Source organism: Sapajus apella, unplaced genomic scaffold (assembly GCF_009761245.1).
Source record: "Sapajus apella isolate SASKATOON/1434 unplaced genomic scaffold, GSC_monkey_1.0 scaffold30, whole genome shotgun sequence".
Classification (NCBI taxonomy): Eukaryota; Metazoa; Chordata; class Mammalia; order Primates; family Cebidae; genus Sapajus; species Sapajus apella.
This window is the reverse complement of record NW_022436970.1, coordinates 11,522,979-11,546,323: the sequence shown is the minus strand read 5'-3', so window position 1 is coordinate 11,546,323 and position 23,345 is coordinate 11,522,979. Positions and strand designations below refer to the sequence as shown.

General features: G+C 32.5%; 1 protein-coding gene across 2 annotated transcripts in view; it reads right to left on the bottom strand.

Annotated features, from left to right (window-relative positions):
- Positions 1–23,345, bottom strand: part of CDH7 (cadherin 7) — a 135,588-nt gene that overhangs the window by 43,006 nt on the left and 69,237 nt on the right. For both annotated transcript variants that reach the window (XM_032293704.1, XM_032293705.1), the window contains exons 5-6: positions 21,308–21,475; positions 18,651–18,838 (exon numbers count right to left, since the gene is read on the bottom strand). In XM_032293704.1, coding sequence (XP_032149595.1) covers positions 18,651–18,838; positions 21,308–21,475 — 356 coding nt within the window. The remainder of the gene's footprint in view (positions 1–18,650; positions 18,839–21,307; positions 21,476–23,345) is intronic.

Sequence of the window (23,345 nt, the reverse complement as noted above, 5' to 3'; positions counted from 1 at the left end):
ATGTGTAATACTGAGAATTGTAATTCAAATTCATTCACTATATGTTTGGGCAGGCATGCATCTATTCCAATTTGTCCCTCAAATGATGTGACAACCAAAATAAATGAAACAATATAGTTATATAAATATAAAATAGGCTATATACACACATACTGTACTGTATATCATATATCCCAAACTGTGTATAGTGCATATAGACTGTGCTACATACAATATAACACATATATATGTATATACATTACATATAAAAATATATGTATACACATTACATATGTATATATATGTTTGCACATAAATATTATATAAAGAGATCCCATGGCTTATCTCTGAATAAGAAAAAGAAAAAAATATATATATATATATCAATACACAAAATAGGCTTATGATATCTGGACCAGAGAGTACTTACTTACAAAAATGCTTATTTAACATCTGTCTCAGCCACTAGAATTTTAAGCCCAGACAATTCTGTTCATCACTATTATTCTCAGTACCTAAAATGCTTTTGATACACAGGGAAGTCTCAATAAATTCTTGAGCCTCCTCTTCTTGAATTAACACAACAACAAAAATTACAACACAGATATTCAGTGTACAAGAGGCTGAAAATTGAACTATACATCTGACTAAAAGAATCCTTGTAATCCCAGCACTTTGGGAGTCCAAGGCGGGTGGATCACAAGGTCAAGAGATCCAGCCCATCCTGGCCAACATGGTGAAACCCCATCTCTACTAAAAATACAAAAATTAGCTGGGCATGGTGGCCCACACCTGTAGTCCCAGCTACTCAGGAGGCTGAGGCAGGAGAATTGCTTGAACCCAGGAGGCAGAGGTTGCAGTGAGCCGAGATAGCACCATCGCACTCCAGCCTGGGTAACAAGAGCGGAACTCCGTCTCAAAAAAAAAAAAAAAAAAAGAATCCTGCAGGTCAAAGTGAGAGATAAGGTAAGAAATACAGTCAGGTATAGCATTTTTTCTTGAGCACAAAAACACTTTATAGAATTGCTCCAGAACAAAAACATTTTAATTCTTATATGAGGTTTTATATAAAAATGTTGGGGCACATGGAAAATACTTCCATAACAACATTGTAGAAACAAACTCAGGAATATTTTTATGAGGCTAATTCTTTTTGTTTTTTTTTTATTATCTCAGAGTTTGTCTTGTCAAGTGATAGTCAAACAACGGTGAGAATCAGAACCTACCAGAGACCCTTCTAAAATATGTGTGGCCCCTTCCAAGGGAATTTGATTCAGCAGGTGCAGGATGAGGCACAGGCAGATATATTTTTAGAAGGCTTATTAGGTGATTCTGATGTAAATCTTCTCCTAAGAAACCTGACCTAGTCATTAAAATTTTCCTGGGCCTATATATAAATTCCAACCTTTATTTTGGGGAAACTCTAAGAAGCATTCTCATTTACCTAAAAGCATTTACTGAGATGCCAAAATGTACTTGTAAATAGTTTGGATAATAATCTCTGTTTGTTCTTATATTCTTTACAAAAATTACTTATGATAAGAGAAACCTTATATCCAAATATGATGTGTCTACATGTAAAAAATTATGCTTAGAAATCCCATTTGTCAGCTCCTTTCAAATCAATGCAAAACCACAACCTTTAAGTTATCCATTCATGTTTTCACATTAGCAGAAGGCATACCAAGTATTTCTGTATTCAAGTAAAAGTTTGTCTCCCTTATGAAAGAACAATTTAAAATTTACTGCAGAAATGAATGCAATTTTTATAGTAAGTTGTTTTTTTTTTAATGTGTCTAAAAGGCAGCAACATGAGGTATAGACATCTGGATGCTAAAAAGTCATGAAGAAACAGTGTATTATGCATGATGATTGGTTGCCTAAAAGCTATTATGAAAATAAAGCAATAAAAGAATTCATATGAAAGTCTATGAATCAAGATTACAGACAAAAGGAATTGCTTCACAAAATTATTTTTAGAACATATAAGAATATGCTGAGATTTAGTTTTCAGAGAGAAGAGTAGTGTGATGAATAAGACTTTTAAGCATTTGAAGATGTTTTTGCAGTAAAATTTTAATTTTTATTTGATTTCTCATTATTAATTTCTACATAAGTAATACAGTCCATAACTATTAGATTTCTCTATTAATATTATAATTGAAAAATAACAATTGAGAAAAGACACCAAAGAAGGAAATATAAAATAACAAAAACAATTTCTAAATAAATTATCTCAATATTTGAAAGTATATTGTATTAGTTCGCTTTCTCACTGCTGATAAAGACATACCATACCTGAGCTGGGGCAATTTACAAAAGTTAGAAGTTTAATGGACTCAAAGTTCCATGTGGCTGGGAGGTCTCACAACTATCACAGGAGGTGAAAGGCACATCTCACATGGTGGCAGACAAAAGAAGAGCTTGTGCAGGGAAACTCCCCTTTATAAAACCATCAGCTCTCATGAGACTTATTCACTACCACATGGGCAGGATGGGGGAAAACCATCCCCATGATTCAATTATCTCCCACTCGTTCCTTCCCACAATGCATGGGAATCATGGGAGCTACAGTCCAAGATGAGATATGGGTGGGGACACAGCCAAACCATATCATACATATAAGTGGATAATTACATAATGGGAAATTTAATCAAAACACTGTTCACACTATAGACCACACATCAAGGACAAAGTAAGATTAATAGGAACCTAGAATCAAATATGAAACAAACAGACACAGGCTAGTGAATTCATACTCATTCTTGGAACCCTAGTACATTACTCTTTTATATATCACATGACATCTGTGTAAGAGACATTGAAATAAACAAGCAGCTTTTTTGGTGTATTCGTTTCCACACTACAAAAGTACATTGTCAAGGAAAATTAAATTAGGATTAAAAAGAATTCTGTGCAAGGCAAGAGTCTGCAAACTATTTTGTAAAGTGTAAATATCAGTGAATATCAGTCTTTGTAGGGCATACATTCTCTGCCACATGAAAATGAATGAATATGATTGTTTACAAGTAATAATTTTTTGATACGTAACTCAGATTTTAAATTCTATATAGCTTTCATGTATCATAATACATTCTTCTTATTTTGAGTTTTTTCCAATCATTTAAAAATATAAAACCATCTTTAGCTCATGGGCTGGGCTAAAACAGGCAGGCCGTTGTTTGCCAATCTCTGATCTAAGGAGCCCAAAATGGTAAGGCTAACATTGAAGGCCTTCCATGATCAACATCCCACACACCATCTCTCTTTTAGTGTATAAATATATATATATGTGTGTGTGTAGATATATATCACCTCCTGCTCCTTCTTAGATGATTCAAAAATTTTATTTATTTCTTACATAACTTTGTCATTCCTCTCAGTGAAATCTTTTAGAGACTATCGCCTTCTTTATAAGCTTTTCCATAATCCTCTCACCTACATAATAAGGAAACTTCTTTATATTGAGAGCTAACTACAAAGAGTTTTACACATACATCTTTAATATGCATTTTGAAATATGTAAGATTAGTGTTTGTTTCGCATTTCATATTTGAAATGCCCCCCGCACCCCACCACCAAAATTCTTACGTTCAAATCCTGACCCCCAAGGTGATGCTATGAGGAGGTAGGACCTGTGGGATGCAATTAGATTTTGAGTGTGGATTCCTCAGGAATGGTAATTAGTGTCCTTATAAATGAGACCTCAGAAACCTGCCTCACCCCTTCTGCCACATGAGGACACAGGATATGGCTGTGTATGAACCAGGAAGAGGGCCCTTGTCAGACACCAAATCTTGATGTTCGACTTCTCAGCCTCCAGAGCTGTGAGAAATAAATGTTTGCTGTTTAAAAACCCAGCGCATAGTATTCTTGTTACAGTAGCCCAAACAGACTAACACAATATTATTAATACACGTGAAAACTAAATAGCAAAGAGTTCTAGTAGAAGTCCAAAAAGTCCATGTTTAAGGGGCACAGATACTATATGAACTCACGGTCATGTATGTCCACCACACTGCATGATGTTATCATGTATAAGCCCTTGCTGACCTCATCAACCTCATGAGGTTTTGGTAAATTATTTTGAAATAAATAGCACCTAGAACAGTGACTGACACAAAATAATCACTGTATAAATATTTGCTGCGGTTACTATTATACTGCTATTAGAAGCACTATTTCCTGCTAGATTATACGCAAACGAAAAGTAAAGAATATGTGTTTCTCAACTCTGTTCTGCTCTGGCACCCAGGTTATTGTCTTTGGCAAATTCAGTTGATAACATTTATTGTTGGATGAAAAAATGTGACCATCACAAATACTGGAGTCTCAAAGTTTTCCTTGACCTTTTTTTTTTTTTTTTAGCTTTTTCAACATTAAAACAAGTTAATGTTGAATTCATTTAATAAAATCATTGCACTGCATTTTTCTTCATTAATATAGCTTTGCTTCTGGTCTATGGCCAAATATATACTTGTTAAGCTCAATGACCTCCTTATAGATCTTATACCTTTAGCCAATGATGTTGTTAATGTTTCAGGAATTGATCCAAGTTAAATCCTTCTAAAATTTTCCATTCTGTTTTCTTTAATGGTAGCATGACACTCTCAGGGCTGGACAGTGTACATGTACGTATGTGTCTATATACCTAATGTCTTATGTTTAATGTTGATTTTGTTCAAAAGTTCTGTCATCGTCATCATTAGGAGTATTTCTTTCTCTGGAGATTGCAGCTATTTTTCAGATGAAAGCATATTTTGTAGCTTTCAGTATCTGAAGCTTTTCCCCACTTCTTGAACCAACAAATATAAATCTTTTTTTCCCTAAGAAAATGGGCTTAAATGAGACCATGCCTATGGAAAAATAACCCTCAATTATAACTTTTCCCTTACAATAATTTTACTCTAGGTCACGCGCAGTGGCTCATATCTGTAATCCCAACACTTTGTGAGGCTGAGGAGGGTAGATCCGAAGGACAGGAGTTCGAGACCACACTGGCCCTCCTGGTGAAACCCCCTCCGACCAAAAATACAAAAATTAGCCAGTCATGGTGTCATAATCCTGTAATCCCAGCTGTTCTGGAGGCTGAGGCAGGAAAATTGCTTGAACCCATGAGGCGGAGGTTGCAGTGAGCTGAGATCATGCCACTGCACTCCAGCCTGGGTGACACTCCATCTCAAAAACAAAACAAAAAGAAAACAAACAAACAAACAACAACAAAAAACAAGAATCCATCTTAAAAAAAAAAAAAAAAGAAACAAATTTTAAAAAACCCAATTTACTCTAAATAAATATACTATCCAGAACCTTAAACCTGCTCTACAACCTTGGATGAGGTACAAAAGCAGGAATAATTCTGTACATTTCATTATAATGATTTCCTAAGAACTTTTCAAAGCAAAACATATCCACTTTTTTATTAACAACTGCATTCTGTGGTTTCTATTTTCTTATTGCCCTGGATTGTGACCCGGAAGGCCTTATGCTTCTTCTAGCTTGGGTAAATTTAGACAGGTTTCTTCCTAATTTTAGGCCCCCGACTTCTCTTTAGGAAACTTGTCATTGTAAATATTTTCTCTACCCTTTTAATATGTAAATCTTTTAAAAATCTTCTTGACATTTTTATTACCAAGGAAAGTCTTCCTCAAGGGCCCCAAAGCCATCTCTATAAAATTTTATCATCAAGGAAGACAGAACCAATACCTCCCAGTTTCTGTAGGAGGGTAAGAGCCTAACTTCAGCAGGAATCTTGTTCCAAGTTGTAAAACTATACCCTGTCCTGATGATATGAGAACATTTACTCTCCTATTGGTTAAAGCCAATTATCAAACACAAATGCCTATATGGTTCCCATCCTCCATCCTAGCTCATAAAAACTCTGCAACCCTTTGCTTTAACCAAGTGGAGTTTGAAATGAGTCTGGTTTCTTTCTCCTGTTGCAACAGCCTTGAGTAAAGTCTTCCTTACCTGTTTAACTGTCCTGTGCAATTTTTGCCTTTTGCAGCAAGTGATTTGAGTAGGTAGATGAGGGCTCTATTTTGAAATTTTTGTGACTCTTGAAACTGCCGATTAAGCAAGAAATTGTATTTTATAGGAGAGAAGGTGAGAGAAAGATAATATATAAACAATAAATACTATATTCTATCTAGGTGCACCCTGTTGATTCATTCACAGAGGTCTATGGGTTACTGGGGAGAAGAGTTCTGGAGGTCTTGCCAGCCCAGTGTATTCTCTGTAGGAGGACTGACACTTTCCTATCTTTCTAACTGTACTAGACTTGGATCTAAACTTTGTTAATCTTACAAATCTACAATACATACTAAGTTTTTGAATAAAACACAGATTTACAGATTTACAAAGAAAAAATACCTAAGGCCAAACAGCCTGAAAACAGTAAAATAAGTGTAAGCACATTTAGAATAAGCAAAAGAGATTACTGGGTGTCTCCATGTCCATCTCATACTATTATGACAGTCATTATTATAATTATTTTAATTATACTTGAACACAGGTATTAGGATAGTACATAAACAAATATCTGCAGTTTGCAAATAGATTATTACCAGTACATAAAAAGTGTCTGTGCTCCAAAGGTAGATTGAAACAAAAATACACTGAATAATTGTAGAAATGATTTGAGCCTAAAACCATAAATTATACAAATATATTGTCAGAAATGAAATAATGATATAAATATTAGGAGTTACCATTTTCATCATCTAATAACACGTTTCCTCTGATTTCCCTAAGTACTTAATGCTTTATGTATAATGAGCCCGTATTATTAACAACACAGTTACAAAAATGCAAATGGCTCTCCTAACCTGCTGTCTCCATCTTGCCACAATGTTTTCTATATCTATGACAATGAACTAAAACTAAAATGCAACACGTTTCAAATTCTCAGTTGAACTTATTGCAAAGAGATAGTACCATATACTGCTAAATACAATTCTCACTAACAATACATATTTTTATACTCCTTACCAAGGGCAGTTTATTGTTCCAGGAGTTTTACAATATTAACTCATTAACTGCTTATTAATTCTCACAACTTATAATATATATATATTGACAGATCTTTTAGACAGGTCTGACAATGGCATCAAGAAGCATTTGCATTTCTTGCTCACAATCACACAGGTAATAACTTTGGTAGTGTGGTTGTTGCATCTGTGTTCCCACAAATTTATTTCTAAAAATGAGAATAAATTGGAAGCATGATGCAGATAATCTAAAACAAAAAAGACCAGCAGGGAATGACAGTATGATGACAAAGGAAAAAAGCAGGATAACCCTTGTAAACCTGAGGTAGAATGCAAGCTGCCTATATTAGAGTGGTGAGACACATTTATTTGTATAAATCCAGCAGAACTGATGAACAGTTAACGGGTAAAATTAGCAAAATTGCTGAATTCAAAGAAAGAGACACACTGAGGAATGTTATCGTCAAAGTAACTACAGCCATCACGTATTACTTTAAACTGAGCACAGAGTTTCTGGCTCTGTTTCCAGATACTTATTCATACTTAGCTAATGAGTGTCTTCCTTTTTCTCTTCTGTTCTCCTGTCTAGATCAGCTTTCGCCCCCACAGAAATGTTCCATTTTGACTTCTGCATTAATTGATTTCATACTGCTACAGTAACAAATTACCAAAACCTTAGTGACTTAAACAACAAATGTATTGCTTTATAGTTTGGGAGGTCAGAGGTCTGAAATCAAGGTGTTGGCAGAGCTTCATTCTTTCTGGAGGCTTCAAGGGAGAATCGTTCCAGTGTCCAGAAGCTGGGTATATTCTTGGCTCCTCCATCTTCAAAGTGCATCCCTCTAAGCTTGGGTTCTGTTACTGTATCTCTTTTTTATAACACTGACTCATCCTGCTTTCCTCTTTAAAAAGCCTTATGATTATACTGCACCCAATTATGTGATCCAGGATAATGTTCCCATTAAGCTCCTTAACTTAATCACGTTTCCAAAATTCATTTTACCACATAAGGTAAAACATTCGAATATTCTGTGGATATCTTGGTGAGGCTGTCTACCACAGCCTCCTACTGTGAACTTAGGTAGTCTGTTTTGATTTTATAAGCATAAAGTGGAAAACAAGCCTTGGAAATGACTGCACTTCTGCCCAACATCTAAAACCCCGTTTACCCTACAGCTCAGGCCAATTCCCTGATTATGCTGAGGTCAATATTTTCCAGCATGCACTCCAGCTCTGCCCAATAACTTCTAAAGTGGTTCATACACTGCCTGGGAAGCAGAATCCACATTATGACCTGGAGACAACTTGGCATATGTTTCCCTGGACACCTTCATCAAACAGTGGCAAATCTTAACTGATCTTGATCAAGAAAATGACTTTGTGAGATAGGCTAATAAAGGAGAATGGATGATGATAGAAGTAGGCAGACCTGAGATTCAGTATTGCCTTTGCCATTTCATGAAGTGTAACCTGAAGGTTAGTCTCTCTGGAACAGAGATGAAACTCAATGTATTTTTTCTACTTTCTCTGTATCCACAATACTTTATTGCTTCTTTCTTCTCAGGGATGTTTTTCCCTTCACTACCTGAATCTAGGTTGTCCTGTATCTTGCTTGGGTCAATATGATGGGGCAGAAATGATGACATGTCAACTCTGCCAAACAGCCTCAAAAGACCATACAACCTCTGTTCTTACCATTCTTGGAACAAGCCCAGGTTAGCCACAGAATGATGGGAGGCACAGGTCCAGGGTTCTTGTTTTCCTGGCAGACAGACAGCCACTTCCATAGCGGTAGAGTCACCAAGCTGACCAGTAGCTGATGCATGTGTGACCCCACTTAAGACCAGCATAAAAATACCCTACTGAGCCCAGACCAATTACTGAACACATAACCATGAGCTAGGGAAATTAAAGCACCAGGCTTGGGGATGATTTAATAAGCAATAAGGTAGTTGATGCAACCATGGACAGAAAGAGAATGAGAGTTGTTCACCAGCTTTTGTCAGGTGATGGCAGCATATCCAGATAAAATGAACCAAAATAAACTTGAAATGGCCAAATTTAACAGTGGGAGAGAAGTCAGATCTCGACATGTGAATTTCTTTGAACTCAGCGAGAGCTCTAGTTCCTTGACTATTCCATTTGTCTTATCTGTTATGTCCCATCATTACTGTCTAGCACAGATGTCAGGCTCCATCAATTCTCTCTTCTATTGATAACATATGCAATTCCTTCTATTCATCTAAATATAAAATTTTGTTTATTAGCCTTTTTGATAAGTTATTTTTAACCCTTCTTAAAATATCTTAATTGTGGAAGAATAAAATAGTTTGCCTTCTCTGAGTCTTTCTTTGCCATGCTAACTTAATTTTTCAGTTTCACCAAGAAATGTCTAAAGCTTTCTTTTCATCATTTCATTTATGTCCTCCATGGATATTATCAATAGTCTCTTTAATTTTGATTGCCATGTGTGTGCATATGACTCCTAAACCTAAGATTGCATTCTTGACCTTTTCCTTGAACTACAGACGTATATTCATGATGTTTTAGACATAGTTACCTGGCTACTACAGTGCATCAAACATAATGATCCAAGCCATCCTAAGCATCTCCAGCCCATTCTCAAAGAACAACACAAGTATTCAGCTGCTTACACAAACTAGAAACACTGCCTTTGTCTTTAAATTCTCCTTTTAACCTCCCGCATACAATCATTAAATTCTCCCCTGTCTATTTCTTAAATATCCCTTTTTTGGAATCCTACACATTGAAACTGACCTAGGAATCAACACACCATGGGAACAAAAAAAAAAAAAAAAAAAAAGAAGGACAATTTTACATGATCTGTGACTTGTACACAGCAAAATAAATTTTGTGATGGACTCACTGGAAAACATTTTTTGATATACACAAATTCTGAGAATACTGCTATAACAACTATCAAAATTTTTTAAAAAATCAAACAGAAGCTGAAATACTCCTAAATGAACAAAATCAACAGAAGCCGAAATAATCCTAAGTGAACAAAGTCAGTGCCTTTTTATAGGTCAAACGTGTTGACATGTCAATTAGTATCATTTTCTTCAAAGAATGTTGATTTCTGATTTTTTTAAATAAAACTCTATGTACATCTCTACTCTTGACTACTTAAACACAGGTAAATTTACACCTTAATAAGCAAATAATAAGCATATATGCACAAACAATGATTAAAACAATGTAAGTATATACTTATATACATCATAACAATGATTAAATTAAGTGGAAAATATAATCTGAAGTTTAGAAGCTCACCAAATTATCTTGACCTTTATAACTAAAATAATCCAAAATGTATGCCTTTTGATGATCAAATGAGAGCAATATTTTTGCCCAATTTTTAGAAATATGGTTCCTGGGAAGCATGATTAATTGAATAAAATGTTTGAAAGTAGAAAATTTATGAGAGGAAGAAAAATAAATTGGAATTATCCTTGGTTTGATTTTCCCTCACCACACACACACACAACATTTATGAAATACAAAATGAATTACATACTTGATTGTAGTAATTAGCCTTCAATATTACAAGTAGTAGGTAAAAGACGCATTTCAATACAAGATAGTAAACCCCAGATAGTCCAAATTGGTGCAGCTGAGTTGAAGGCTGGAAGGACACTGTGCTATCTAACTCTATCCCAGTGCATGGCGTTCAGGCAGCATTACTAACGCCTCCACATAATGCTCTATCATTTTGACTTCATTCACCCTTTCACAGGGTGTAGATATAAGCATATTATGAAGCTAGCACAGCAAAATTAGCCTTTAAAAGCTTGAATGTCTTAATAGTGTGACAATGCGGGCCACCTAAGAAATCATTCACATGTCAGATACTGAATGCATAGTTATTTTTCATAGGAAATTAATTTTGAAAATGCTCATTTTTTTAACCATACAGTAACTATAATAATGCATTTTATAGAAGAAAAAATTCCATATTTAATCCAAACTGAGGACTTATATTGAAAACTGAGGTATATTAGAGGAAAGATTGCCATATATTAAAGAAAAAAAAAACAAAAAAACAAAAACTAAAGTATCTAATTGTAAGCTATGATACCAAAACATAAGAAGAAAGAATTCTAAATGAAATGAAAATATAGTTTTCACTCAAATGTGATAATCTTTATGTTTACACTTTGTAAATTTTGAAGTCCTATTTAACTCGTTATAAAGGTGGTCACAGAAGCATTCACAAATGGTCAAGAAATAGCATTTGCATAGCTTTAACTGTTTAATATGAAAATTTCATCATCATTTTTATATTTAAACTATATAATCATGTTTATTCTTAAAGTCTAGGAGTGATTAAATCATAAGAAAACTCTATGTCATTATTTATAGCAATCTTTCACCTTGTGGATTCTGCACATTTGGTCATATTAATAAGCTTTTTCTGTATAAGATATTGGAACAATAATAGAATAATCAAAGGCAATTTGTCACTATTCTCTATTTTTTCTTTTTCAAACATATCTTTTAAAAAGTACTGTTTTTCTTCTTTTCTCTTCTTGCTCCTAAAATTATTCTATGCCAAGAACAGCACATTCAAATGTTGCAAAATACAATGATAATTTTCACAAACTGGAATGAATCTCATTATGCATATAATAGTACAATGTTTATGAAAAGGATATGGACCAAAGTTTTATTGTATTATAGAGTAAAAATAAAATAAATTCAGATGATTATCAAGCCTGGTCCTCAGGTAAAAAATAATCTAATTCCAATAGAAATTATCCAGATGGACATTGAAACTTTATTGTCCAAATGTGAAGTAATATTTAGACATTCAGAACCATCAGAACAAATTCATTTATGGTTTTAACAAAAATCTTGTCAACATCCAAGCAGTACCTGGTTATAAATGTTTTCTTATGTGTAAAAGAGACTGGAAAACCAAACAAAAAACTGTTTGTTTCAGTGGACTGCCCATAGCAGTCTATTGTTTATTTATCTCAGTAAAACTTTTAAAATATTCTAGGATAATGAATGGAGGCCAAATTTATTTAATTTTTTTCATAATTTCTGGGTTTTAGTCTTCTGACTCAGATTCAAAAATCCATTCTAAATTTCACAGGTAATGCCACTACTTTCTGGTACACAAAGAATACTGAAATTAGGTGACTCATATATTGTTTTGCAGACTCCCCTTGCTGTGAAAGGTCCCTGGAAAAGTTTCATTTAGGGTATAATGTAGTCTCCATGTTCATTGAAATCTTGGCAAGTAGAATTGAAATCAAAATCCTGTCCTGTTAGGGCCACAAACAGTAAACTGTTAGTTCAGACTGAAATGTATCTTAAGAACAAGACTTCCTTGATTCTGGGAAAACAAATCCAAATAAACTCTAGTTACAAAATGGTAAGCAAAGATTCTCTTCCAAAATTGAGTATAGGTACTGTTGGCCTTATGATGGAAAGACACTTTGATTTGGGGGTAGCGCCTGCCTTTGCTAGGCCAGCAGATCATGTTCTTTTAAGATGCAAGATTTAGGGATATGAATGAAAGTGATGGATATTCCTTACACAGGTCCTCGTAGGGTACTCTTCCATGGTTAGATGAAGCCCAGAAACTCACACCAATGTTCTCATGAAGTACATATAGTGAAACTATTAATTTTTAACTTGTTTCATAGCTCTCATTCATGAAAGTTCTCATTAATTTGATAAAATTTAATAAATTATTTTAGAAATTCTAAGTATATAATAACATTCTATAATAATTATTTCATGGCTTCCTTTCAATTGTTGGTATTATTCTGTCTCATTCTCTCAGTGTAAGGTAGATTCTTTTAAGACAGGTTGGAATAATAAAAATACATAGTTTTGCGTTTTAAACAGAGATTGTTTAAAAAGATGTATTTAAAAATGGAGAAGTTAGAAGCAGGCTGGGAGTTGGGGATGGTGGACATTCAAATAACTTAGGAATGAAGCAATGATCACTAAGCTTAGGATATATCAAAGCGGGGGGAACCAGCCAAGAGTTATCAAGACAGAAAGAGGCAAAAAAAAAAGAAAAAAAAAAAAAAAAGAAAGAAAAAGAAACTTAAAATGACTTCAAGGCTAAGAAAGAAAAAGAAAAACAGAAAGACAGAGAGAAAGAAAATAAATAGAGAAAAAAAGAGAAAGAGGAAAAGAAAAAAGAAAGAGGGAGAGAAAGAAAAAGAAATGAGGAGGAGGAGTGGGAGGGAGGAAGAGAGGGAGGGAGGAAGGAATGGAGGGAGGGAAGAAGGGAGGAAGGGAGAAAGGGAATGTATTTGTAATCAGGAAAGTAGTAACATTTTAAATGAATATTGGTATTTTTTATAATACAGTTCTTTGAAAAGAAGTGAAAGTCTTGAAATGAATTAAAGTTATCACAGACACTTTCACGAATAAGTGTTCAAGAGAAATAAGCAGATATTTTAATTTTCTACTCATTTTTTTGAGTTGTACCTAAAATGCCTTACAGTATGTATTACTTGTAATCCATTCTATTTGCAAAGGACTGTACACATATGTTCCTATTTACCAATAGCGGTTTTGTGAAGGAGCATTCAGAGCCCTCTCATTTCCATTTCCTCGTCTGGTGCCCACATTCCCTTCCTCATTATTCTCCTTGGAAATTGCCCTAGTTCTTCCTTCTGTATTTAACAGGTTATCTCATAAATGAGATAAAATGTTTTTCTCGGGTAGACAAGGGAAAGCGGTACAGGTGGTAACCTCTGTGCCGCTTTCCCTTGTCTACCTGAGGAAAACAGTTTTATGCATCCACTATTCAATTTCTTCCCTAGGGTATGTTCAAATCCTTGAAAGCCCTGGTAGGACTGACCAGTTGGCTGACAGATGGGGTCTGAGTTCTCTTGGACATTTCTACAAAGCCTTGGATATTTATTCAATCCTTGTGGCCACAGCTAAGTCTATGAAAAAAATCACAATATTTTTGAAACTGGGACATCTACATTCCATGATTAGACTAGCTCTCATGATTGAAGGGACACACACACACACACACCCTTCCTTGAAAAAAAAAAAAACACACACACACACACATCTTGCTGGTACAGACCCTGTGCTGCTTCTGTTTACTATTTAGTCTGAAGACAAAATATGAGGGATTTTTTAGACTCAAAAGGTGAGTTACGGTACGGGGGGGCAAGAAAGCAGAGCACAGGGGAGTCAACAGGCAGGAGGTTTGAAGAACTGGAAAAACTACATTGCTTTTCAGGAATTACAAGTAGTTTAGTGACTATTCTAGATTGTTGAGTGGAACTGAGGAATAGTGAAATATATATCTGCAAATATGAGTCTGAAGCATCATAGTTTTTTTTTTTTTTTTAATTTTATCCATTTCAAACAGCAAAGTTTCAGATATCTGGTCTAAATACACATGTATCCTATCATGATGAGTTAATGATCATAAAAATTTTACAGATCATACTGCTTAGGTTCATTCCTTCTGCTGCTATGCATTACTATTTTCTAATGGTTCTATCTCAGAATGGTATTCTACACATTAAGATAAAACTTAAAAATCAGATCTATTTTGCATATTAGAAAACTGAAAGCAAGTTTAAGGGATCTCAATTCTCGGCATCCAATCGTTCTTTGCGGTTCATAGAAAGAGTCAGAATATAACCAGTGTTTGAGGATAACAAGACAAACCCTGGATTATTCTGGAACCAAGTACAGGGTGAGAAGCATAGACGCTACACACAAACTGTGAATTATATATTTCAATAAATTAATGAAATAATTGCTGAGAATGAGAAAGTTATAAATTAATGGTAAATTTTCATCTAAAAACTAGATGAATATACAATTGGCCACTGAAAAACATAGGGGTTAGGAGAACCAGCCCTACACAGTCAGAAATGTTTGTATAACTATGGATGGCTCAAAACTTTATTAATATCCTACTGTTGACTAGGATAACTGATAACACAATTAGTCTATTAACACATACATAGACTAATATCTTCATATATTTTAGGGACTCGTTACATAACTTCTTTTTTGTCAAATTTTTCAAGATCTCTAGGCTACATAAGTCATTTGTCAGTATTCTCAAATTGTCACAAATATCCAAAAAAAGTAACATATTTATTGAAAAATTCCATATATAAGTGGACTCACTCAGTTAAAACCTACATTGTTTAAGAATCAACTGTATAACACTACGAACAATTTCTGCAGGTAAAAACAAAAACTTTGTAATTAGTAAGCTTAAACTGCAGTAAAATGCAAATGTATCATTTCCACTATTTTTAGTCAACTCTTACAGGAATTATTTATTTATTCCAATACAGATGAGAAAATAGGATTCTTTGGACACTGGAACATATTAACTGGATAATGAAAAACTGAAATATTTTTAAAAATTAGTTTGGAGATGGAAGGAGCTTTGGAAATAAAAATTAAGGAGCTTTGGAAATAAAAATAAAAATAATCATGTATACTAGTTAATTTCCCCACTATCTAGTATCTATTCAGAACCACATGGAAAAGAAAGAGAGTAGGAAGAAAGTAAGAAGTAACGTTTGGTAAGCCTAATGACTTTTAACATGGAGAAAACTGAGATTTTGTTTTCATTTATTTCCATGTTGATATTATCTGTACTGTATAAAAGCACCAGAGTTATTTTTAATACAAATTTTATTTATTTCAAACAGCAAAGTTTCAGATATCTTGTCTCAACACAAATGCATCCTATCATGATGAATTAATGAACATAAAAATTGCAGACCATACTGCTTAGGTTCATGGCATTTGTTGCTATACATTATTTTACTTTTAGAATCTAATGGTTCTGCCTCAATATGGTATATATATTCTCCACATTAAGATAAAACTTAAAAATCAGATCTCTTTTGCAAGTTAGAAAACTGAAAGCAAGTTTGTGCAACGCCCTTTAAAAGTAATAAACCATGACTAACTTCTTAGTCTAAATTATTGTTCTTACAAATAGTGTGTTTCGGCTCAAAATGATATAGAAAATCATGTTGGCATTCAACATCTGAACTGTCTACTGATGTATTTAAAATCTCTGGATTTAAACTAAATGTGGCTTTTTTGACCTTTGATAGCTAGTCATTTTGGTTCTCCACTTCATAGTAATACAGGATGAACAAGATTTGTTTTGTTACATATTAAAATTTATATTGGCTATTTATGGCACAGAATTCATATTACTAAATTTTTCAACACTGTTGTATCTCAAGGTTCGTCTGTACATTGTGTGAGTGCTTAATTATTTCTAAATAATCTTTGATGTTATCAAAGAAAACAGATAATTAGATAAGAATTTATGTATTAGAAGCCACTTACGAAAACAAAATTTATTTTTAGTTGCTAACAATTGCAACTAAAAATAATGGTGTTTTGATCTCATATTTAGAGAAAGAAATTGTTAAAATATTTAGCTAACTTCTCATATAGTGGCTGATGAATAAATATTTAATAATAACCAATTATTGACTTTCATTCGGTGCAAAGCATCATTCAGATTGCTGGGCAGAAGTAAGGAATCTCAAGCATCAAAACCAAAAATTATATTAATCTGAATCCTTAAAAATTTGGAATGGTTTTTAATCTTAATTTATTAAATAGAGGATTATGGTTTTTTAATACCAAGAGAACTTCAGCAATACACAAAATTTAAGCCCACTGAATAACATCTTCTGTGATTTATTTCTGCATTTGTAAAAGAATGTTTATCTCTAATAATAGTCAAAGTAGATTATAAAGTGATTTTAATGAGACATATCAATTTGGTCTTTGAATAACTCTTTTATACATTTTACAACATTTCAATTATAACAATGATTAGTGAATATTATTGAAAAATCAGTAAAGGTAAGGTCTAGAAATGATACTATCAATATTTTAACATTTTCTTGTAATCTTTTATTCTGTATAAGCAAAATTTTCATAAAATGTGAAAGACTTTGTAAAAGTCTAGATATTACCTTTTGATAATTTTTAAATAAAAATTTTCCATATTCATTTGCAAAAACAATATCACAACATTACTTCAATGACGTACAAAATTTCCATCACTGATATGATAATATCACAAATTATTTACCATCTCTTCCATTGTTCAATATTTTATGTTTCTATATTTTCAGTGTCCTAATAGTCATTTCATGAGATTGTTGAGAAAATAAAATAAAGTCTCTAAATTGCTCAAAAAAAAAAAATCCTGACAGATATTGTTACCTATAAGAATAATAACAATTATTTGTGTTGTTTTATATTATTGTAAGTTAGAATCAAATTTCAACTTACAATTTTTTCATGGGTTTTATGCTTTTAGATGACATAATATTTAATCTGCGTTTTGTATGTTTTCTTTTCTAACAATTTTCCAAAATTTCTAGACATGATTTTATAAAATTAGGGACTAAGAGTTTTATATTTCCCTCAGTAAATTAAATATGTTGTATCAAATTTAGAATTTTCAAAAATTCATGCTATCTTCATTATAATATATAAAATACAGATATTTATTGAATAAAAATAGTTTCAGTTTGCATTTAAATTTCTTGAATGTGAACAGATTGATTTCAGATGACTCTTTGAAATCTTTGAGCATCAGTGTACCTTACTAAATTCTTTTTATTTTAGACAACAAAACATTTTACCAACAGTTGGCCTATCCTAGTTATTAAACCTTTTGTACACAGATTGTCATCAGCTGACCTAAAACAACAGCTTTCCAGTGGAAATAACTGCGGAAATGTTTTTTCTCATTGGCCCGAAATCAAACATGTGTTTTCCTAAACAACTAAAATATAACTTTTTTATTGATATGTGCTAATTACTGAAAGCATTAATTACAAAGTTATACATTGGATTTTCATACTGACAAAAAATTTCGTATCTGAGGGGTCAAGATAGTAATATATTTTGAATATTTCAAATAGTTGATAAGACTACATTCTGAAATAATAGCTTTTGAGTCATTATTTTTGATTAAATGTTTGTCAAAATCATATCTCTATATTGAAAAGACAGTAGTTTATTTTCACCCATAACTGTGTTGAGAGCTAATTTAAATATACTATAGAAAATAGTCTTTAGTTGTTTCAGCTATACTGACTTTCAATCTCTTTTGAACTCTCTCCGTAGAAATTATGATAGGTTTTAAAACTTTTCATGCTCTTCTTGTATGAAATATTCAAGTCTTCCAATTAGTTTTTTAAAAGGCAATAATTGGTAATATAGCAAGTCTTCAACATTTTGGTTTCTACTTCAAATTATATTATTTCCATTTATGAAGAAAATAATAGTGTCCATTGTTTGCATACACAGGCTTTTGGTTGATTTTAGGGTTTCATTAGTGTAACAGTCAAGGCAGAAACATATTCATGTCTCCAAATAGGTCTTTAAAACAGCACATTTGCCAGTGTGCTTTATTTTTATAGTGCTATAGATAATGGTTGTGAGTTTCTTAAAGGATAGAATTTATGGGTGTTATTACAAATGTAACTCAGGGTTCCCTAAGATTCTGAAATCTAAAAATAAATGCATAGCTTATCTTACTAAAATTAAAATAGTAATGGTCCCATATGGCCATTCGGTTTGTCTAGTACATTCTCCCATAAAACAGATAGGACTTCTCAGTAATCTGTGATAAAGGATAAAGAAAGAAAACATTACCTTCTGTATAGTAATGATTCCTTCCTGTGTCTCTTTGTCAACAGAAATCTTAAAAATGCCCAGTCCATCACCATCCACAATTTTGTACTCCATTTCAGCATTAGCTCCAATATCTGCATCAGCAGCTTTAATTCTGGCAACAACTGAGGCTATAGGCAATGATTCTGGGACATTATATTGGTAAGAACCTGTGAAATTCAAAACAAGAAATGAACACATTACACCAAGCTAACCAATAAAAAGTTAAACTACTGGGTTATTTTGGTATCATCTTAGGTTAACGTATTTTTATTTTTTAATAAAAACTATACTACAGTAATCGGAAACGAAAGACAAATTTCATATAGCCTTAAGAAATTTGATGGGAATGATTAGCTAATAATCACTGTGACAGCAGAAATAGATGGTCTGAGGAAAGGCAAGAGTGGAATCTCTAATTCCTGTATTTCTGGTGGTGAGAAATATCCTACATTAAAAAATAAAAATAAATTTAAATTAATTATAATTGATATATAATTTTAAATGTAACTATTATAACTATATTGAATTACATTAAAAATTATATATGTAAAATAAGAAATAAATAGTAATATAAAATAAATAATAAATAGTAATTTATAGTAAATAGAAATAAAGTTATATAAAATACTAAGAAATAAAAATAGAATAGATTGTGCTTCAAATGAACACCCACAAAAAAGCCTAAATCGTTTTCACAACATAATGTTGGAATTTACTTAGCATCTTTTACCAAGAGAGTTTCAGAAAACTGGGTAAAAAAGGAGAAGAATGATGTCTGTGGGTGGTATGTAGAACTGATTTGGGGCACAATGGTCCAGAATCCTAGGCAATATTATTTGAACCAAAAAAAAAAAAATTAAAATAGAAAAAAATAACTTTTTAAAACTTTTGTTTAACTTTTGTAATAACTCCTCTTCACCATCCCTAAAGAAAATGTTTGGGGGCAGACGAAGAAACACATGAACCATCACTCAGAAACGTGGAAACACCTCAGCACGCTATATTCCCTGACGATTGTTTCTCTAATCATTAACATTTTTCTGCCTCCTGAATCTTCTTCTGTTTCCTTTGATTGTTAAATTGTGGTGCATTTGTCCTGTCTTATGAAGGGAGAAGGAAGGATTCTCTCTGAGTAGAATACAGAAAGGAAAACGTGCCTGTATGACGGAAATACGTATTAGATTTGGAGTTGTTTCCAATTTTCTAGAATTTGTGAATTGTTACTTTTTAAAAAAATGATTATAACATATGTTATCACTTTTGAGTGACTCCTTTCACACATCTCAAAGTATCCTTTGTAAAATTAAAAAATGTCAATGTTAAGCTAGTAATTCACTGGTACAGAAAAATCCCAGCAAAAGCGAGTAACAATGATATATCTTTGACTTTATACACTTTAATAAATAAATCTATAATTTATATAGGGGATCTATAATGGCCTAGAAAACCTGTATCTTACTAAAATTCTACATTTTTTTAAATCATTCTAGGCTTAAACGAAAGAGAAGCTGTTCATTTCATTATGAGCCCAAGAAATTGGATCATTACATTATTTTAATTCTAAAAGTTCTTCCTTCTTCTTTATGATAGGCCATCAAGAACACAATTAAGAATAGGCTTAAAAAAATAATGCTAAACTTGGGGCCACTGTTTTATATTACCAGGAGATACCATTTGTTGTATAATAATATAAATATTAAAAATATATAGATAAAGGTAAAAAAAGTTTTTAAAGCAGTCATTGAAGGAAAAAACAATGGCACTCATATTTGCTCAGGCAGCTTCCTTTTTTGATATAATTCACTTCTAAATTCTGTTGGTAGGGAGTTTAGTTTCCCATTTCAACTGGAAAAGCATTTTGGAGGCATTGTACAGACATTGTAGTCTGTACGATCTCTTTATTTTCTTGAATGTTCTAAAGAAATAGCACATACACTTAGGGGGGGAAAAGGGAACTGAAAAGAGAATGAAGTGAAGCGTATTTTCCAAACAGCACACCTCTACCTAGATATTTTTTTTTCTTTTTTCTTGGTTAAATTAAAAGCCGCTTTGGTCAAAGAAGTAGAATTGAGGGCATTTGGTTTTCCAGTTCTTTAGATTGATTTTTAAAACACTGAATGTTTGCACAAGAAAGATGTGGGGAACTGCTAAAGGAATGCTCAGGGTGAATGAACTGGCTTAAAAAAATGTGAAGTGAAAAAATGAAAATGTTTATTACCCTTTTCTCATTTTCAAAAATAAAGCAGTATTTTAGTGCATAGAATGAATAAAACATATTTGACTATTATTAACTGGCAACAACCTTATAACTTACAAAATATAAAAAGGATAAGTCTTAGAAAAAAGACTAATACATTAACACAATTAATAATTGTCTGGTATTCACAATGTGGATGAAGGAAAAATCTTACTACATTTGAGATAGAAGTAATGCAAATATATGATGGCTTCTACTTCTGCCCAATACTATTACAATCCATATTGCTCAATCAAAATCATATCTCTAACAAAATGTAAATTTGGGAGAATGAAGTAAGATAATTATTTGCTTTAAAAGTATTTGAAAAAAATTATAGATGTATTTATGACTTTCAGAGAAATTTACTGCACTTGTATCCCTTAAGAAAACAACTTACTTCGAGGAAAGCGAGGTGGATTATCGTTGACATCAGTTAGGGTCACAGTGACTGATGTAGTTCCTGACAGTCCTCCATTTTGACCAACCATATCCTTTGCCTGAATAACAAGCAAATACTGGTCTTTAGCCTCTCTATCCATGTTTGGAAGGGCAGTCTTGATGACTCCTGTAAAATTTCAAACCCCAGTAAAACGCATCATGAATCACTGCATTTACACTAACAAAGAATACTGATACAAGTAGCAAGTCGTTCTTGAGTTGTTGCTTTCTGTAGTTTTGTTTACTTTAAATTTTTTTGTGTGTATTAAAGATCAAATAAATACGATAGTTTTACAGTAACAAAACAGAGAAAACATTATTAACTTGATTTTCTCAATACTGGATAAAAAGGATTATCATTAGGTTTCATGGAAAAGTGGTCAATGAAACAACAATTTACAAATAAATAAAATGGCCTTTTACCTAGAATAATGAACAGTCACCTGTGCAAGTGCAAAGCAACGAACTTGCCTTTTTCTTCCATCTCAACAACTTATAAAAATGTATAACCACCTATTATCAGTTTTCAAGTTAAATAATATTTCCACTATCTTTAGCAACAATATTTTTGTTTAAATCTGAGCACATGAGCTCACAAACACAAACACACACATATATCAGCAACAGATCCATATTTTAAGCATATAAATTACACTTATTTGAGTAGTCCAGGTTGCTTATTTTTTTTTAACTTATTCATTTACTGCAGTTGGATGTTATTGTCACAGCAATCCATGCTGACTTTAAGTAACACTTTCAATGAATCCTTACGTCTGTCTACAAACTTTAAAATTGATCTTTGAAATATTATAATAAAAATGAAAAAAAAATCACATACAAATTAGGTCCAGGTGATAAGCACCCAATATACAGATATTCTTCTTAGAGCCAAAATGATTTTATAGATTTTTCATGTTTGTTTTTCTAAACTTCTATTAACTCTAGTTTAAAACAAAGCAAATATTGACTTCCCTAATACTGTCATCAAACATAAACAAACTTGGTCTGAGAGTTCTGTAACATAAATATCTCCATCTTTTCCTTTCTGGTTTTTCTGTTTGTTATTATTTGCTATTATTCATCATTATTTCTATAACTCATTTTTTAAAAATTGAGCGTTGCTTATTTTGAATATGACCAAAATGTATTTCATTTTTATGGAAAATTATTGAGTTATTTTTAGTTAAGTCCCACTTATTTTTATTTTTAAAAAAATTCTATTCGTCTCTCATTTTTCCTTCTAATATCAATATGTGTGTTATCTTTGCTCATTTATTGTGATGGAGAGAAGTCTACAACCACTTAACTAATCAACAAAGGAAACACTGTAACCTCATGCTCTCATAGGTTTGCTTAGTGGAATTATTTTTGAAAGGAAACCCAGCGTCATAAAGATAGAAGTACTGGTAGTCAAAGTTTCTCACTTATTTTTCACACATCTAATTGTCTCTTTATAAGTGAGCCTATAAATAACACATTTCCAAGGCAGAAATCATCACAAAGTTTGCAAATCAATGCAGGTAGGAAAGGTAATTTCCAAATGCCTCAACTATTGAACATATTTTTGACAAGAATAACATAATTGGGAAAAGTTGATTTGAAATAAGAACACCCACTAATAATAGATTTCTACTTGTATGGCATTTGCTAGCTTTTACTTTTAAGTGAAAACTGTCTAAATTTGGAAAAGCATTCTCATACATTGGATTTCAAGTGTGTTTTGTCATGTATTACATAATTGTGTATATAAATACACACGCAGAGAGAAAATTGTTAATACCATATGACTGAACTAGTAAAGTCTAGTCTCGACCAATTGGATACATATAACTCTGTGAGATTTTCATGCATGATAACAATATTACATAATTTTAATATTCAATAATTTTATGTCACTTAGGCTTAGCAAAAAAAAAATTCTATCTATGGGTTCTTTGGAAAAGACACTGGCTCCTATTTTAGGGTTTGTGAATCAGAATTTTTTCATGGCTATAACA